This window comes from Nothobranchius furzeri, chromosome 3 (assembly GCF_043380555.1).
Source record: "Nothobranchius furzeri strain GRZ-AD chromosome 3, NfurGRZ-RIMD1, whole genome shotgun sequence".
Lineage (NCBI taxonomy): Eukaryota > Metazoa > Chordata > Actinopteri > Cyprinodontiformes > Nothobranchiidae > Nothobranchius > Nothobranchius furzeri.
This window is the reverse complement of record NC_091743.1, coordinates 74,970,346-74,987,417: the sequence shown is the minus strand read 5'-3', so window position 1 is coordinate 74,987,417 and position 17,072 is coordinate 74,970,346. Positions and strand designations below refer to the sequence as shown.

The window sequence follows — 17,072 nt, the reverse complement described above, 5'->3', positions numbered from 1 at the left end:
TTGTGTCCCCAGATGAGCAGTAACCTCTTTGTCCCAGAGATGGGCTAGTAGAACATCAAATCCCACCAGGTTCTCTGTGCAGGCTATTGGTTTTACCTTCTTACCTTCTCTGGGCAAACTATTCACGTGTGTCAGCAACATACCTACCAGATCATCTGCTGAATAAACCTGCAGGGGGTCACCAAAACCATGAGCCATCATGATGGTAACACCAACACATGCTGTCACAAAGTCAATAACCTGTCTGCCCACAGTGGGAGAACACAATTGTCCCTGATTTGACATAATTCAAAACAGAAGAGAGTTTTACAACAAAAAGAAGTGTGATGTACAAAAGATGCCACGAGATGGCGGCAGGGCGCCGGCAATAGTGTGGGCAGGGTAACTTGCGTCACCAGTGACGTCACGACGTTGCGTGCGTCAGGATTCCCACAAAATGGTTGATCAAAAAGATCGTTTTCACAACACAATTGTCAGAAAACACCGCTAAAATGTGCTTGAATGCTGTTGGAGCTTGTCCCGTAGGAAATAACGGATTTGGGACACAGACAACGCTGTGTCAGGCGGTTGACAAAGCTAACGGGTTCGCGAGGCCCGGCTGTCGAACCAGAGCTAGAGTTAGCAGCTTGGCTGTGCTAAGCTAGCGAGACCTGGAGCTACCAGGATCGGTCCAATCCTCTTGTAGAATTGACCTGCCCGATTAACGACGGACCTGCGTTGAGGCGCTCGTGTTAATTTGTCGGACAAGTAGCATTTAATGCGGTCCGAGACTCGCACACTCTTCCATTTAAACCTATAAAGACTGTTAGCACTTCTATGCTTTGTCAAGCTAACGGGGTTAGAATCGGTTTCACAGGGATCAGACCGGAACCGTGGAGAAGCTCTGTCTCCAGCTACACAAGTTATACACAGTGAACACAGATTCACTCAAAACACGTGACAGAATCACAACAGATTAAATGACATGAATTTACCTTATAAATGACAGCAGGAAAAACATGTGCAGATAAAGCTTTATAGTTATAACTCCAATGTGGCAGAACTAGTAATGATGACTCAGCCTTTGGGTGAAAGAGAGGAATCAGCGCCCCCCTGTCGGAGGTGACTGGTGTCACCCCCCTTTTTAGACTTAAATGAAGGTCGACTGCTCTCTAGTGGCGGATGACGAGATCATTCCATCTCTCACCAAACACATCAATTTTTGATGGATTTTGAGTGTTTTATCGATTAAAATCACTCAGAATCAACACAAAATGTCATAATATACAAATAAATGGCATAGGGCTCGCCAATATGTAAAGAATGGGTCGTTTACATCTTACTTATGAACTATAAAATGTGAGATTCCATAGAAATATGAAAATATTTATCAAAATAGTTCTTCGTCTTCGTCTTGGTAACAAAGGTGAAGCAGTTCAGATGAGCAGAGTGCATGAAAGACCTTGGCCAATTTCTCATGTAGATTAGCCTGTCAGAGACTTTATGTCTCTGCTCGAGCAGACACAGCAGATCATGACCTTAAGGTCATAAACAGGACATTCATGACGCTACAAGAGAATAGGAGGGTGGCGGCAAACACACAGAAACAGAGGCAGCAGGAAGGCTTTGACCATTTACAACATTTTCTCGGGAGAAATACCTCTTTATCATGTTGACATGACACACTCAAAAAAAATTTTTCCGATCTGGGGTTTTGATCACATAGTTAGTGTCATTTATTTTTCTGTCCACCTCATAAGGGCCAGAGAACCGAGCATGCAGACTAGCTCCACTTAAAGGGAGTAGGACAAGAACTTTTTCACCTGGAGTGAAGTTCCGGGCCACAGACTTTTTATCAAAACACATTTTCATCTTAGACTGTGCCTTGGATAAACTCTCTTGCGCTAACTGATAAGCAAGAAAGAGACACTCAGTGCGACAGTGCTCCTTGAGACTCTGGATGGTAAGGACCGGAGGTTTGATGCTGGATTCGTAATGCTTTTAAAACCTGTGCAAATACCTTTGACATAAAATTCGATCCCTGGTCAATCTGAACAACCTTGGGGAAGCCATAGGTTGAGAAAAAGGTGGTTAGAGCTTTCACAATGGGTTTAGCTTTTACAGTCCGTAAAGGAAAAACTTCTGGAAAGCGAGTGGCAGAACACATAATAGTAAGGATATACTAATGATCTGACTTTGACTTTGGCAATGGGCCCACACAATCCAATATTGTCCTTTCAAAAGGTTCACCAATCACATGGATAGGACAAAGAGGCGCTGGTGGGACTGGTTTATTTGGTTTCCCTACACCTTGGCAGGTTTGACACGAACGACAATACTTTGTTACACCAGATTTTAATCCCGGCCAGAAGAAATTACGCAGTATACGGTCATATGTGTCTTTCACTCCAAGATGTCCAGCTAAACTGGCATCATGCTCTATGCTCAAAATCTGTGGTCTAAGGTCTGTTGGAACAACCACTTGTTCTACCTTTTTCAACTCACTCGAGTCTGGAGACCAAGACCTCAGCAAAACCCCATCCCTAATGTAATATGTTACATTACTGCTAGGTCCTTTATCTGCAACAGAAGAAAAACATGATCTTAAAGACTGATCATTCTGCTGTGTTCTGATCAACGTATCACTATTTATGTCCAAGCTCAGTTTCATTTCAACGGGAATCACATCCGCAGTTTCACTTTCTCTCACAGTTTTCTTTTCTATTTACATCACTCATAACAACCCTTGGTTGTAACATACCTAATTACTAGTAGTTGAGTATTAAATAACCACTTAAATGCAAGAATATTACCCCTGAGTTACTTCTTTAAAAGCTACATATTGATTTGAGCTACTTAGTATGTATGTTAATCAGCAACAAATCATTTACTTTCAGTTAACAAACCATTATCAATGGCTTATTTTGATAAAACTCTTAATTTATGGCCACTCTTAATTCAGTAGTCCACTAATATGCATATTAATTGGCAGCTAATTAATGGTTAATTTGTGTTCCCTGAACTAAAGTGTTACCCAGTTTATTTTTTCACTCAAAAATGATATAAAATCTCAATAATGTGTCATTTTTTTTTCTGATATGAAATAACCTTTCAGTGTTTCGGCTGCAGCATCAAGTTTGTTCTGGAGTTCCCAAACGGTTGCACGCCAATATTTTCATTTTTCCCCTGATTCTCCTATTGTCACCCCCCAACCCCCCTCCCTCCCTCCCTCCACCGTCTCTGTGGCTAGTGACCAAACCAGTCAGCTTGTGTTAAGGTCTCTCTTTCTCTCCCGCCATGCACACACACACACAGGCAAAAGGCATGATTTGAATGAACATGTGCAGACTGACAGACAGAGAAGATTATATGCAGGAGTACGTGACATGCATACACAAAGAAGGGAAGACAAATACATGCTGTGAAATTGGACGAAGCAGCAGGAGGCCTATAATGGAGCAAAGTATAATTGGGACATAAATCATTTCCTCCGCAGGAGAAATTAGGGTTTCAAACACTTTGTACTCTGGTTATGTACCGACAGCACATAGGACAGAGTTGTGCTTTTTGACTCTGATTCCAACTCGCCTCGATCTATCATCCTTTGCTGTTTTGTTCAGCCATGTTTTCATCTTACCTTCTATAATTAATCATTTTTCCTCATGTTTTCTCACCTCTTCCTTCATCCTTTTCCTTTCTTTTACTGCTTTTCCTCCATCAATTCTCTCAACTTCTCACTTTTTCTTTTAATTGTCCATCTTCCCAAAAGGAAAATATTCTCTGTTGATGGTTTTCTGGATGACCCTTTTTAACCACTGTAATAATAATTTGCTGTGTATTGCAGTAAAAGTGTCCAACTGAGAAGAACAGTTCATTGTGCTTTGAGTTGTGAGCATTTTCATTTTTCGTGAGGAAAATAAAGTCAGGTTTTCCAAATCTGGGAAAAGTATTCTCCTATTGGGTTGGGACTCAGGTTTTACCTGCATCTAGTTCCTTGTGATTGACAGTGATTTTCAGGATAGAACAAGAAAAGGACCAACTAATTAGGGGTATCATCTGCTGTAATTAGGGTGGGGTGAGGAGGAAGCTGAGCCTTGGTCCATCTCTAATCCTGACTGATGATCCCAAGTACAAGCTAGCCTGACCTGCCAGACTCGTCCTCTGTTTAATCCTACACAGAGAACTAGTCTGGTAACTCACAGGCAGAGAGGCACATGAGGGGCGGGACTAGCCAGCTCAAAAATAACCAATCAGAAGAAAGGAGGAAATGCCGACTGTGCCGCGCGACGCTGTAGTTTTTAGCTGTAGTCAAAAATGGCGTCTGGCAACCGTGCAGACGTCTTTCTTTAGAAGAAAGGTTTTTAGAGCTTCTACTTGTTGCGGTTTTAAAAACATTCCAGTCATTTAGAGCTCCGCTTCAGACGCCGTCTTCGTTGTTTATGAGAAACTGAGCGTTGTGGTGTGTGACATACGCTGCTCAGAGCTGATTGGCTCGGTTAGAGTTCTCAGAGGGTGGGGTTATTTGAATGGGAGTGTTCCCAGGCCCAATGCTTCCTTATAGGGCTGGCTGGTCAGTCTAGGCACAAGCACCTGAGCTCAGCCTTACAGATGACAGGATTGTTTAGAGTAGAGACGCTGCTCCTCCTCGTTGAAAGCCTTAGTCTCCTCCCCTTCCTATTGGCTTATGGGTCCCCGAAACAACAACAACAAAAAAAAAGAATGCAAATGAACAAAGCTATGAAAGCTATTTTTTTTCTGCTTTGCCTCACTCCCTGAATCTGACGTATGTTGTACTTTAAATTAAACGCAAAGTACTGATGTGAGATTCAACTGTCTGTCGCGTACTTTCAGATTTATTACCTGTAAAAAATTCCTATCAAAACAACTACAAATCAGACGTCACATAAATGACATAATCACAGATTATCTTCTCCCCAGTGTAGCTACCACTTACCACATGACCAGATTTATAGTGGTTTGATCCTCTTTGAATACTCCTTCTGTTGTCCTTGATGAAGAATTGAAAGTTTGCTAAAGTCACATCCATTTTCTTGTCAGTGTCTGGTTTGATGACATCACTTTAGTGAAACTAACATTTGCCGTCCTAAACATCCTTTCACACAAAACCTTAAAACCCATCTTCACCCCCCCACCCCCACCCCCTGCCCCCTGCCCACTGCATCCCACTGTGGGGACCATGGACAGCTCCTTCAGAGGCAGACTGAGACATCCCAGATGTAAAACAGAACGCTACCGCAGGTCATTCAACCCCTCTGCAGTAAGAGTGTAGATCTCCTCAGCTTAACTGGTACTGGCATTATCCTGGTACAGAATAACACCAGTGAAATACCCTATGTGTACATGTACCTTTGTTATTATTTTTCTTCAACTTATTCTCTTAAGTTCAATTTTTGGTTCTTTTTTAAAACACAGATAAGGTTTCTCTTTACCTTGCTGACGGTTTCGTTCGCAGCTGCAAACATCTTCAGAGCTGACGCTGATGGTGGCGTCACTTCCTACTCCGTTTATCCGCTGGCAGCAGAGGACGTTGTCTCCCTCTGCTGCCCGCTCTCCCCTCTCCGATGATGGAAGAGATGCCACCATCAGTCAGCTCTGAAGATGTTTGCAGCTGCAAACGAAACCGTCGGCAAGTGTAGTGTAATGGTTTATGCTCTTTTATGAAAGATGAACCATCCTACATATTAATTTGGAATATTAATTTTTAATAAATTAATAACCAAATTTTATGGGGTTAAGAAGACTCAAAGGTTGTTTTCATCGAAAAACTGACGATAATATCCGTGGGTCTGTGTTTCAGTTCAATGAAGAGACAAGTTTGAAAGTTAAAAGATTTAATTCTTCAAATTAAACTAATGATTTTGAAATGACAAGCATAGGAAATAACAATCAACATTGGCAACTTTGTTGGACAATCTTTAACAGTTAATATTTTAAACTTGCTCCAATAGACCTTGTGTTGAATGTGTGAAGATGGAGAATGATGTGATATGAATGCGTGTGTGCGTCTGATTTTGCCTCAGGAAGAAACAGGTGTCTGAGTGAAAAGTGATGGTTTGAATAAACTTAGGTTTTGTTGGAAAACAATTGCATCAGAACGCTATCTATTGTGGACTGCCTCACCGACTTAGGACCCTCTTTTAGATCCGAGACGTCAAAGGAGGATGTTTCATCCAGAGCACCTTGGCTGGCAGAGAAGACGAAGGTGTCCGACGCTCCGGTCCAGAGTTGACCTCGGTACACGTTGTTGGAGCGTTTGCAGATGCGCTTTCTTAAATTTAAATTACTCAGAAATCAAAAGACTCGGGACGAGTCTGCGTTAGCGGTTGTAATTCAGCTATCCTGTCTGGCTTGGCAGGAATAGCGTGGGGGGGGGGGGGGGGAGGAGCCGGTGGGCTCCGTTCCCCCGTTAGCGGTTGTTCACACGTCCTCTCTCTCTCATTGACCAACACCGAACTGAATCATGAACTGAAAACTTACCAAAAACCTTTCTCTTAAAGCAAACGTGTGCATCAGCAAATGTGTTTTGAATTTACTTTGAGAGTGTGTGTGTGTGTGAGTGTTTGAGTGTGCGTGAAGGTCATTATAACATCTTCCAAACATTATTTAATTAAGTATTGATTCATTATAGTTCATTATGATTACCCAAAGCATAATAATCATTCATTTGATTAAAACACATTTATAATGAGCAAAATGATAATAATGATTATTCAGCATTTAATATAAAGAAAAGGAAGTTTTAAGACTTTGTTATGTTATGACTAGCTTCCATGAGAACAACATCTTCTGGCACTGCAGGTGGCAGATGTTATGGTTTGCAGCAGACTCTTGCAGACTTCATGTCGGCAAAGGTCTTAATCTGTGGGTTAAAGTTCTGAGCGACCCAGCTCTGACCCAACCGGGCCAAGTACAACCTTTGGCACAGAAAACCCATATTTCCTCACGTTACACAAGGTAAGGAGAAACCTTATCTGTGTTATAAAAAAGAACCAAAAATGGAATTAGAAGACAAACACAGCAAGAACGTACAAAAGATATTCTCTTAAGTGTTTGTGCTGCTGTAACAAGTGAAATTCACCACTTTGGGATCAATAAAGTCCATTCTATTCTATTCTATTATCATTATTATTAGTAGTAGTATTCGAGAGGAGCCAGTTGAGGTGGCTCGGGTATCTGATTCGGATGCCTCTTGGACGCCTCCCTGGTGAGGTTTTTTGGCACGTCCAACTGGGAGGAGACCTAAAGGGAGACCCAGGGCAGGTTGGAGGGACTATTTCCCTTGCCTGGCCAGTGAACGTCTGGCTTCCCCGGAAGAGCTGGCCCAAGTAGCTGGGAAGAAGGACGTCTGGCCATCTCGACTTAGGCTGCTGCCCCTGCAACGTAACTCTGGATAAGCAGAAGAAAATTGATTATTATTGATATAATTATTATTATTATTATTATTATTATTATTATTATTATTATTATTATATTCCTGTAAATGTTATAACTAACTCAGTGAAACTGTCATGTTGAGGGGATTGGAGGTGATGGACCATGTGTGGTGGAGAGTTCAGGAGGCAGGAGAGCAGGCACAGATGAAAAATAAAAATGGTTTTAATGGTGGAATGGGAACGACAGGAACAAAACAACGGTGACTACAAACAACGATCTGACAAAGGACATAACGAGACGGGAGGTATAAATACACTGAGGAAAATAAGGAACACATGGGCAGGTTAACAAGGGGCAGGTGAAACCAATAGGGACTAATCAGGCAGGAGAGGGACACAGTCAGGAAGGCAGGGGCAGATCATGACAGAAACGGTTTATGTGGAGAAGGGGGAAAATCATTGTTATGAAACTCTGGTGATTTTCCAACTGTTCATTTGAATAATTATAATGGAATAAGAAGATAAATCTTCACAGCCCCACCACATTTCTATCAGCAGCCATCACTGTAACTGGAGGTTTTTTCAGGTGTGTTACACTTGAAGGAGACCCTGGGGAAGACCCAGACTATTCACACGAGGGATTATTTATCTTTGATGAACACCTTAGGATCTTCCAGGAGAAGCTGGGGAGTATTGGTGGGGAGAAGGATATTTGGGTTTCCTTTCTGGATTCATCTAGGTGAAGATGGATGGCTGGATGGATGAATGGATGGATGGAAAAATAAAATCAGCAGCTTTTATCTGTTCCTTAGGAAAAACCTCCTGCAGGAATGAAATGAAACAGCTAAGGTCCTGTGCTCATGTTGAACAGTGAGACTGTGATTGACACATTTTAATACTTACTTGTCACAACTGTCCCACATGGCTCTCAGTTCCCTCAGCACTCCTCTACTCCATGGCTTTCACTCTGACTTGTCCTTCAAGTAGGAGAGTGTAATGAGAAAGAAAGTGAAGAAACTAAAAATCTTCCATCAGTGTCTTGACTGGCAAGCATGAGGGCTCCACATCATCTCACTGCTGCATCAGTGGGCACTTAAGGGCTCTGACGTGAACTTCTGGAAACTTCTTTAAATATTTCCTTTTTCACCCCTGCAGCCATGAATAATTCTTAGATGTTTTATAATTGGCATCTTAAAAATAAAGTCCTTTCTGTATCTGTGTTGTCCTTTATTTTTGTTACAATGTATTTTGAAAAACTTTCACTTTTATAAATAGGTTGTAAGGTATATATAGTCTCCACTTTAGATGAGCTCACTCAAAATACTTAACTAAGAAGTAGTAAATGGTTTGTAACGTTCTAAAGTAGTGTATTAATGTATTAATAATAACTGATAAATTATCTTTTGAAAAAGAAGTGGGTCGGTGGGAGCTGCATCTTTGGAAGCCGTTAAGTGAATTGTAAATGTATTGTAAGACATCTGTTAACATTTAGTAGCTGACTGATGTAGTCGTGAGATTCAGTGTTTAGAAAACATCTAGTGAGACTAGTTAATGTGTAGTAGATGTTTAGTTTATAGTGTTATATAGGGTATGTTAACTATTTACTTACTTTACCAATGGGGTTGTATACTGTTTTACATCATGAAATGACTGGTTTGTAAATCATGGAGAGCAGAGTTAATAAATGATTAATAAATGACTTATAGATCATGAAACATCATGAAGAAAAAGTGTGACACAGTAGCTTCTTCATCTTGAATGAAGCCTTTAAAGTGGTGCTTGTAAGCTGTTAAGTAATTATGATCATGTTTTTGTAGATGCTTTACAAATGATTAAATAACCATTAACCAATGCTTTACTGATGATTAACTGATGCTTAATAGTGTGCACTTATTATAAAGTGTTACTGGTGTAGCTAACCTTTCACTGTGACATCATCTGAAAAAACAAAAATCCCTTAAATTACAAAGGCATCTAAAGTTTTAAACTTTTAACTAATTTGTATTTGTGATTTCTTTTGACTAACATAATTTAATCCATTATATCTGCAGCTCAGTTTGTCCCTAAATTTTATTTACATTTTACATTTACATGGAAAAAAAGACCATTACAAAAGAAAGTGACAGTGCTTTTTATTTACTACAATGTAACGTGTTAAAAATCTGACCATGGAAACAAAAATATACCACACTTAAAGAATAAAAGAAGATTCACACAATCAAATAATGTCCAAATTTTAAGCACCTCTTTTTAATTTCATTACATTCGATTAACGACCCTTTATTTAAAAAAAAAAGGTCAAACAAAAGTATGTTGTGTTACTCAAACAGGCCTATTACCACTTTCCATTTAAATGGGATACATGACTTCTTATCAAGTTTCTTCTGTTTTATATATTTTTAAGAAAGCAAGACAATACTTAGTAATTTACAGCCATTTAAGGTGTTATATGTGTACTTTTTACCATAAGGTTAGGATAAGATGCTAAACAGCTTTGCTGTAGTTATTCTGTGTGTTTTTATTAATTTTTTTGTCTCATTACTGTTTTTCCATGTGGATCCACCGAGTTTTAAAGAGGTCCTTCACTCATATTTTTTATACATTTGGAGTAGTCTAAAATAGGAATGAATGCCTGGTAAGTTATGCTCTGGGGACAAGAAGCTCCTATGCAGCTGTTCCAGCGTGGAGAGTTCAGCCAGAGGAGAAAGCAGCTTCAGACGACAGGATTTGGTGTCTTATATCCTGATATTTGGGCATATTGCCTCTGAATGGCTAACAGCAATGCGACTCTACAGTTGATTTGCCACTTGATGTTTTATCTCTACAAAAAACACAAGTCTGAGAAGATCTGCCATGTGGTGGAGTTGTTAATGCTAATGGTTAGCTTCCACTAGCGGACACATTTCCTGCTGTTTCCTGGACTCTAAACCTTCACCAGCCTTCCCCGTCGTGAGTCCAGATGGGTGAGTCCATGAGTGTTAAGTGACAGTGTGACGTAGATCTGTCAGGATTTTGTAATCCTAGAGTTTCACCGTCTGTTTTCTATCAGAAGCTAATGCAGGAGATAGGTGTAGGAGACTATTTTCATGTTCAGCCTGATCATTTTCAAAAATAATAAGTAAAAAATTGTTTCTCAGTGAAGGACCACTTTAACTTTTTAATCTAAAAGTTCAATAATCAGCTGAATAAATAATAGTCTCTGTCTCATTTAAATGTTGTTTATGTGCTGTAGCCTAAATTTATGTGCAAACATTTACTGTAACAAAAAAGTGCTAAAAAAAGGTCAAACTGCTGACTTTATGAATAATTTTCTTAATGAAGTCAACTCTTGTGTTTCCTTACCTGTAGCTTGTCTGGCACTTAGGTGAGTTTTCAAGGCCTCTAGCATGTTGCACAGCCAGCGTGGCAAGCATGGCTAGCATGCTAAAGATAGCTACCTCTCATGATCCATCAGGTATGAGAAGAACTGATGAGGCCAACATGGGTGTGTGTGTGCTCTGTAAATGTTGATGGTGCAAACATCTAAACACATGCCATGATAAACCTTTGATAATGTCACAAATGCTAATTTAATGTTCCTTTTACTGTTGACATCATAGGCAGATTTACTGCAAACGATCTTGATCATGTAGTTTTATGTTTTGCCTAAAAAAATGCTTTAAAATCTCTTTTGAAGATTTTTAAAGAGCAAGTCACCCCCAAATCAAACATTTTTGCTCAGAAACTGTATAAATGAGTGTCTAATCGTGCTGTAGACGTGTGTAGTTATTATTTTGGCACTTTATTTAATCTAAACTTGAAATAGCTCTGCTCTACATAGAATTTGAATCAGCCATTGCTGATGGCTTACCTCTTTCAAAAACACTTCCTCTTCTGTCTGTGTGCTTCTCCAGCTGAGGTGTGTAAGTAGGGTGAGGTGTGTAAGTAGAGTGAGGTGTGTAAGTAGGGTGAGGTATGTAAGTAGGGTAAGGTGTGTAAGTAGGGTGAGGTGTGTAAGTAGGGTGAGGTGTGTAAGTAGAGTGAGGTGTGTAAGTAGGGTGAGGTATGTAAGTAGGGTGAGGTGTGTAAGTAGGGTGAGGTGTGTAAGTAGGGTGAGGTGTGTAAGTAGAGTGAGGTGTGTAAGTAGGGTGAGGTGTGTAAGTAGGGTGAGGTGGGGCTTGGTGGCGGGCTGTCAGTCATTGCGCTGCATCTCGGTCCACCACGCGACGCATCCTTTAGGTGCATATTTCAAACAAGTAGTGTGGGGAGTTAGGCTCTGGCAGGGAGGTGACTTGCTCTTTAAAGTTCTTGTTTTAGGGTTTTGTGGGCATGTCCATTCTTAGTCCTTCAGCGTAATAATGACATCATCGTCTTGTCCTTTCCAAAGCATCTCCCCCTCAAAGTCAAGCATCTTGTGTTTGCGGCAACGCAGCAGAATTCCCACCACCTTGTCTGAAATTTTCACGTAGCGATCAAAGAGCCGGCCAAAGGTAATAATTGTCCGGCCTTCTTTATCTTTGAAGCCCATGTCTCTGATGATCCAAACCATCTCCTCCATCTCTCTGTGGATGTGTTTCTGGGCCCGGTCGCCCCTCTCAGCTGTCTTGGAACCATCTTTGGGTCGACCGTAGCCAGAATCGCCTTTGCGGAGACGCTGGGTCATGGCATACTCGTAGTCAAACTCCTCGCTGAAGGGGTTGAGTTTCTGACCTTCTGTGTGCTGCTCAGACCACTGCTGCCAGCGGCTCTTGATGTCACTCATGGTGGCGATTTTAATCTGCAGTTAAACCAGTTAAATCAGAAATCACATTCAACACCACATTTATGCTAGAGTTGTTATTTTGGCAGAAAATGCCTTTTGAAATAATAAATAACATTGGGTTTTATTGTTGCAGAGTTGCAGGACTTTCTTGCAAAGAAGTTTTAAAAGTGAATTTAAGTGCAAAATACTCAATCTGCTCAATCATTTATATGCATTAGGATACCTTGTTTTCTGCTATTGCCAGAACATACTGACTTCCCCATTTAGCTTGCAAGCTCACCCCTCAACTGTAATTTGCACAAAACATTCTTCATTTATTCAAATTATCATCTTGTTTCTAAAGCTGCAATGAGAATTTTGTTTCCGTCTCATAAGCACAACCTCCCCATCATAGATGTAGCGTGAGATAAATGACCACTGCTCTTCACATAAACTCGGTGCCAGTTGTTAAACCAGATCTGCAGCTTGGCCTTTGCTTCGCACACTCAGACATATTTTATAATGATTAAAATACGTTCTACGAATAAACCAGCAATCTCAAAAGTACGTTTTGCAATCTTCTGGAAATAGCTTTTGAGAGCGCAGCTGCAACATTTTTAACTGAAACTCATAAATACACAAAAATACTTGTTAGGTATGTGTGAAACGTTAGTGTTTCAGTTTTATGTTTCAAAGCTTTCTGTTTGTTTGGTTTTTACTTAAGTGTTCATTGTGTTTTCTATTAACCACATGCAAATGTTAGTTTGTTGGAAAAGTTGTTTTTGCATGAAATTAGAAAAAAAATTAACAAATTTCTGTGGAAACTTTTTTTGTTATTTACAAAAGTTATTCAAAATTATTCCTGCAAAACATTCACATTTTAAACTTTTGATGATGTCAGCATGTTTGTGTCCTATAAGGTGAGACACCATTGCCATGCAGCTCTCGTTGTTGTTAGCATCACTTCCCCTCAGCATAAAATTTAGATTTATTAAGAAAAGGAGCTAAATTATTTTTTGACATCAAACAGTAGATTAAAAATTGAAAAGTTATTGGAGACTAAAGAAGCACTGTTGGGTTATTTTGAGTCAGCAAGCTGATTCAATGCTTTTGGAAACAAAAATGTAATATTAAAATGTAAGTTTGTCATATTTCTAGCTGCAGACTGATGTAACTCCCTCCCCTGTGGCCCTGTTTTCCTCTCTCTGGCCACCTAAAGGTCAGGATGGAGTACTTTGGCTAAACTATCTCCTTTTTCTTATTCATTTTCATTCTTCTTTCTCATTTTTTTTATTTAAATTTTTCCATTTCCCCCATATTTTCTACTATGTTTAAAAATATATATATATATATATATATAGTTTTTGTTGTTTCTTGAGAGGTGCTATACAATTTTTTTTCTTCTTTTCAAATTAAAGGTTTTCTGCTAAAACTGAGACATTAATTTAAAAAAGTACCTAAAACTGTCAGCGAAAGTGAAAATTACGGATTAATGATTGTGAGTGACACCAGATTAAAATGCGGCACACTTGCTTCAGATTAGCCAACAGCAACACGACTCTTCCCCTGCCCCCGTTCGCTCTGCAACGTTGATGTTTGATTTCCACAAACAGCACAAGCCCAGTTGGGGTCTTCCATGTTGTGAAACTGCTAATGGTTGGCGTCTCCTAGCCCAGTTGTGCTCCGCTTTCTCCTCACCACTAAATCCACACAGCCTTTCCCCGGTTGGAAGCCATGGTAGTTGAGTCCATGAATGCTAATTTACAGTGTGACATAAATCTGTGTGGCTTTTTCTGACCCGACCTTTTCCTGATCAACCATCTTTTGACAGCTGATGCAGGAGATGGGGCCAGAAGAAACACTTCATGTTCAGCCTGCATGTGAAACTCTGAGTGATCTATCATAGTTCAAAAAGAATATTATAGATTTTTATGTAAACCTATGTGAATGTGTGTAAAACTATGTTATCTTGTTTTACTCTTTGGTGTGAACTTGTCTTTGCTTTGATGTAGCACTCTACCTTGGGTTTGTTGCTCATTGTGCTGGTCAGGATGGCCCTTTGTTCCATTTGTGATTCACTGTTCTCCCTGAGCCCACCGTCCTCCCCTAGCCAGCTGCCCTCTGTATCCAAGCTTGAACCAGATTTCTTCTCCTGAAGCTTCAGCTTCTTGTCTTGGACCATCCCTCCTCCTCCTGCACTCTGCAGCGCCCTCATCTGACGACGTCGTGTTGGTGACTCATTGCCTAAAAATGGCTTGTAATCCTCCGGACCTGACTCCATCTTGTTTCGGATGGCGTTGACCACATTGCTGCTGCTGCAGTCAGTGCGTTTCACCTGCACAGTTTTGGTCACAGATCCGGTGCGGATTTCATTTTCATTGGCATCGCTGGGATCGGCTGCAATCACTCGTGGAGTAACGGTGAGTTTAACCACATGTGTGCGTTCTTTTCTGTCTTCTTCAACAGATGAGGGCATCCAGCCACTGGGAATGGCGTCTTGTTTGTCCGAGTGCTGCTTGGCCCATCCCTGCCAGCTCTTGGCCAAATTTGCTACCAGAGCTGCACATTTTATTTTACGGGCAGCGCGCTTAAAAGACTGCGGCTCCGGGCTTGTTACGGTGGCGGTCCCACCACTACTCATGTCTCAGTGATGCAGTGAAGCAGATTCTCTGAGCTGGCCTTGGAGGTTTGTCTTGGGCTAACTCAAAGATCGAAGCTTAAACCGACATCAAAGTAAAAATGAGAGGGAATGACTTTTTAATGTTAATTGAGTTAAATGAAAATTTGAAAAAGTTTATGTCAAACAAAAAGCTCCAGATTCTGAATACGTCTCCAACTGAAAGTTTCCCAGAATCCCTGGATAGATGTCCACAGAACTATCCGAAGTCTTTGGGATAATCCAAGGGGTTGGTGGCTGAGCGGCTGGTGTGAGGAGTCTACCGGCTTTGCTCTTAATCCCTTCTGCTGAAGCTTCCTGGCTTCACGCTGGCCTTTAAATAGAGCATGGTCATAAAGGAAGTGATGCCTCACAACGGCCACCTGATGCCCATTCCAGCGTTCTTGTTACTGACGAGTGGAGTCCAGGGAACAGGTGTCCAGTGTTTTTAGCTTCTCTGGGGTTTCCATCCTCAGCTCTGAGTTAGCTGGCATACATGAGGATCACGTGGCATGTGGTTTTATTGAGTATATATAGGATATGTTTTCATATAGTTCATTACAGCATGAAAGGACTATTTAGATCATTAGATGTGCTACATGAATGTCTGGGTCACAGTGAGCCAGAGGAGTGTTTGGCTCCATGTTTGTGTGTATTTCCGTAATGCCGTGTCAGACAACATGCCAGTCCGGCTCGAGAGCTGAACAGAAAAAAATGCCTGAAGGTGTCTGTAAGTTAATGCTCCTTTGGGTCCTATGGGTTGTGGGTTGGGGTTTCTGTAGACTGGGCTTGCATCCCACAAATGCCATCAGATCCCAGCAGGGTGGAGTTTGGCAATTGAGTTGACACTTCAAACACTTTGTTCTGTTTCCTGGTCCATTTCCATGTAGCTTGTAATTTGAGCTTCAGTGGGTGAAGGGGGAGCTGGTGAAGAAATACATGCTCCAGTATACGTCTGTTCCTGCTTTCTGTCTTTATTTCAGGTTCTGATTGGTTTTTTCCCCCGTATTCTATTAGATCAGTTTTTTTTTTACATTTTAGATTTAGTCATACGGTTAGGTTTGAGAAAAATACTTGAACTTTTACATCAGTACATGATTTTAACACATCCTAAAAGGTATAATATAAAGAGGTTTAATAGTTTTTTATTCTAGTGTCAGCTTGACCCAATTAAAAATATTGTGATTAATTTGATCAGTAGAAAATAAGAACATACCTCTCAATAACAATAATAATAACAACAATCACGATCATAATAATAATAATAATACCATACCATATTTATTTATAAAGCACCATTTCAAAATAACATGGCAGCTAACCAAAGTGCTGTACATAAAAAGTCAAATACTTGACAAAGAAACACAATAAGAACAGGCAAAATACATAAGAACAAAGTATAAATAGTCAGAGATAAAAATTCCTACTAAAAACAATAAAATAGGAGAACAGTTAAAAGCACTAAAAAATAAAATAATGCGACCAATGATAAAAACATTTGAAATGGCACAAATAAAACAAAATAAAATACCAGATGGTGCGAGGTGCCTAAAGTGAGCAACTAAATCACAAAATAATAATAATACCAGGGGGGGGGGGGGCCCTGGTCAACCCAGGACATGATGGAGAACAACATGTTCTCACTCCCAGCGCGTCAAAAACAAACGCTTGGTCAGCCACCCTCCACGTCAGACCCCTGAAGCCAAAAGTGCACTTTTTCGTTACTTATGTGCGAAAAGGGGTTTTTCCCTTATTTGACTGCAGATCCCAATGCAGTGTAAAACTGAAGCGATGGGATGTCCGCTACCGTTGCATCCCAATGCAGCGTTACACTGGCACCAAACAGGCTCATTGTACCTCACCTTAACCTTATCCTCTTATTTAACATTCCCCTCACCCCTATCATAACCTTAACAATCTTGCCAGCGAACACGTTGGTGATGTGTCGATCGCTCTAAAAGCCGGCTCTATGAAGTGAACGGCGGGAGCCGCCTCGTGATTGGTCGAGTTTGGACCGAGCCAACGTGAGGGGGAGGTTTCAACTACCACGGTGGAGGTTAAAAGTAGAGGGTATGTGTAACCTCCCCCTCGCCAGATGGTATGTTCTAACGTTCCCCTTGGGCGGCAAATACGAAAATTCACAGTCAGACTGAGTGTCAGAGTCAGAATGCAGGGGAAACAAACGCTTGATCGCAGTGAGAGTAACGTTTTAGGTAGCAAGAGGGTTAAGGTTAGGATGAGGGAGAGGGGAAGGTTATAAATAGTGAAATGTTAAGGTTTAGGTGCGGTTAAATGAGCTGGTTCGGTGCCGCATCAGCGGATA

General features: G+C 40.7%; 1 protein-coding gene across 1 annotated transcript; it reads right to left on the bottom strand.

Moving 5' to 3' along the window:
* Window positions 1–11,441: 11,441 nt before the first annotated feature.
* Window positions 11,442–15,028, bottom strand: abraa (actin binding Rho activating protein a). Its single transcript, XM_015958432.3, has 2 exons — window positions 14,114–15,028; window positions 11,442–12,129 (listed from the first exon to the last, which is right to left on the bottom strand). Exons 1-2 carry the CDS (start codon window positions 14,732–14,734, stop codon window positions 11,692–11,694), a joined length of 1,059 nt encoding a protein of 352 aa, XP_015813918.1. The 5' UTR covers window positions 14,735–15,028; the 3' UTR covers window positions 11,442–11,691.
* Window positions 15,029–17,072: the final 2,044 nt, after the last annotated feature.

Excerpts from the sequence above, each read along its gene's own strand:
- abraa (XM_015958432.3), bottom strand. The coding sequence starts at position 14,734 with ATGAGTAGTGGTGGGACCGCCACCGTAACAAGCCCGGAGCCGCAGTCT. Across the intron at positions 12,130-14,113 it reads CAATGAGCAACAAACCCAAG|ATTAAAATCGCCACCATGAG; the intron begins GTAGAGTGCTAC and ends GTTTAACTGCAG.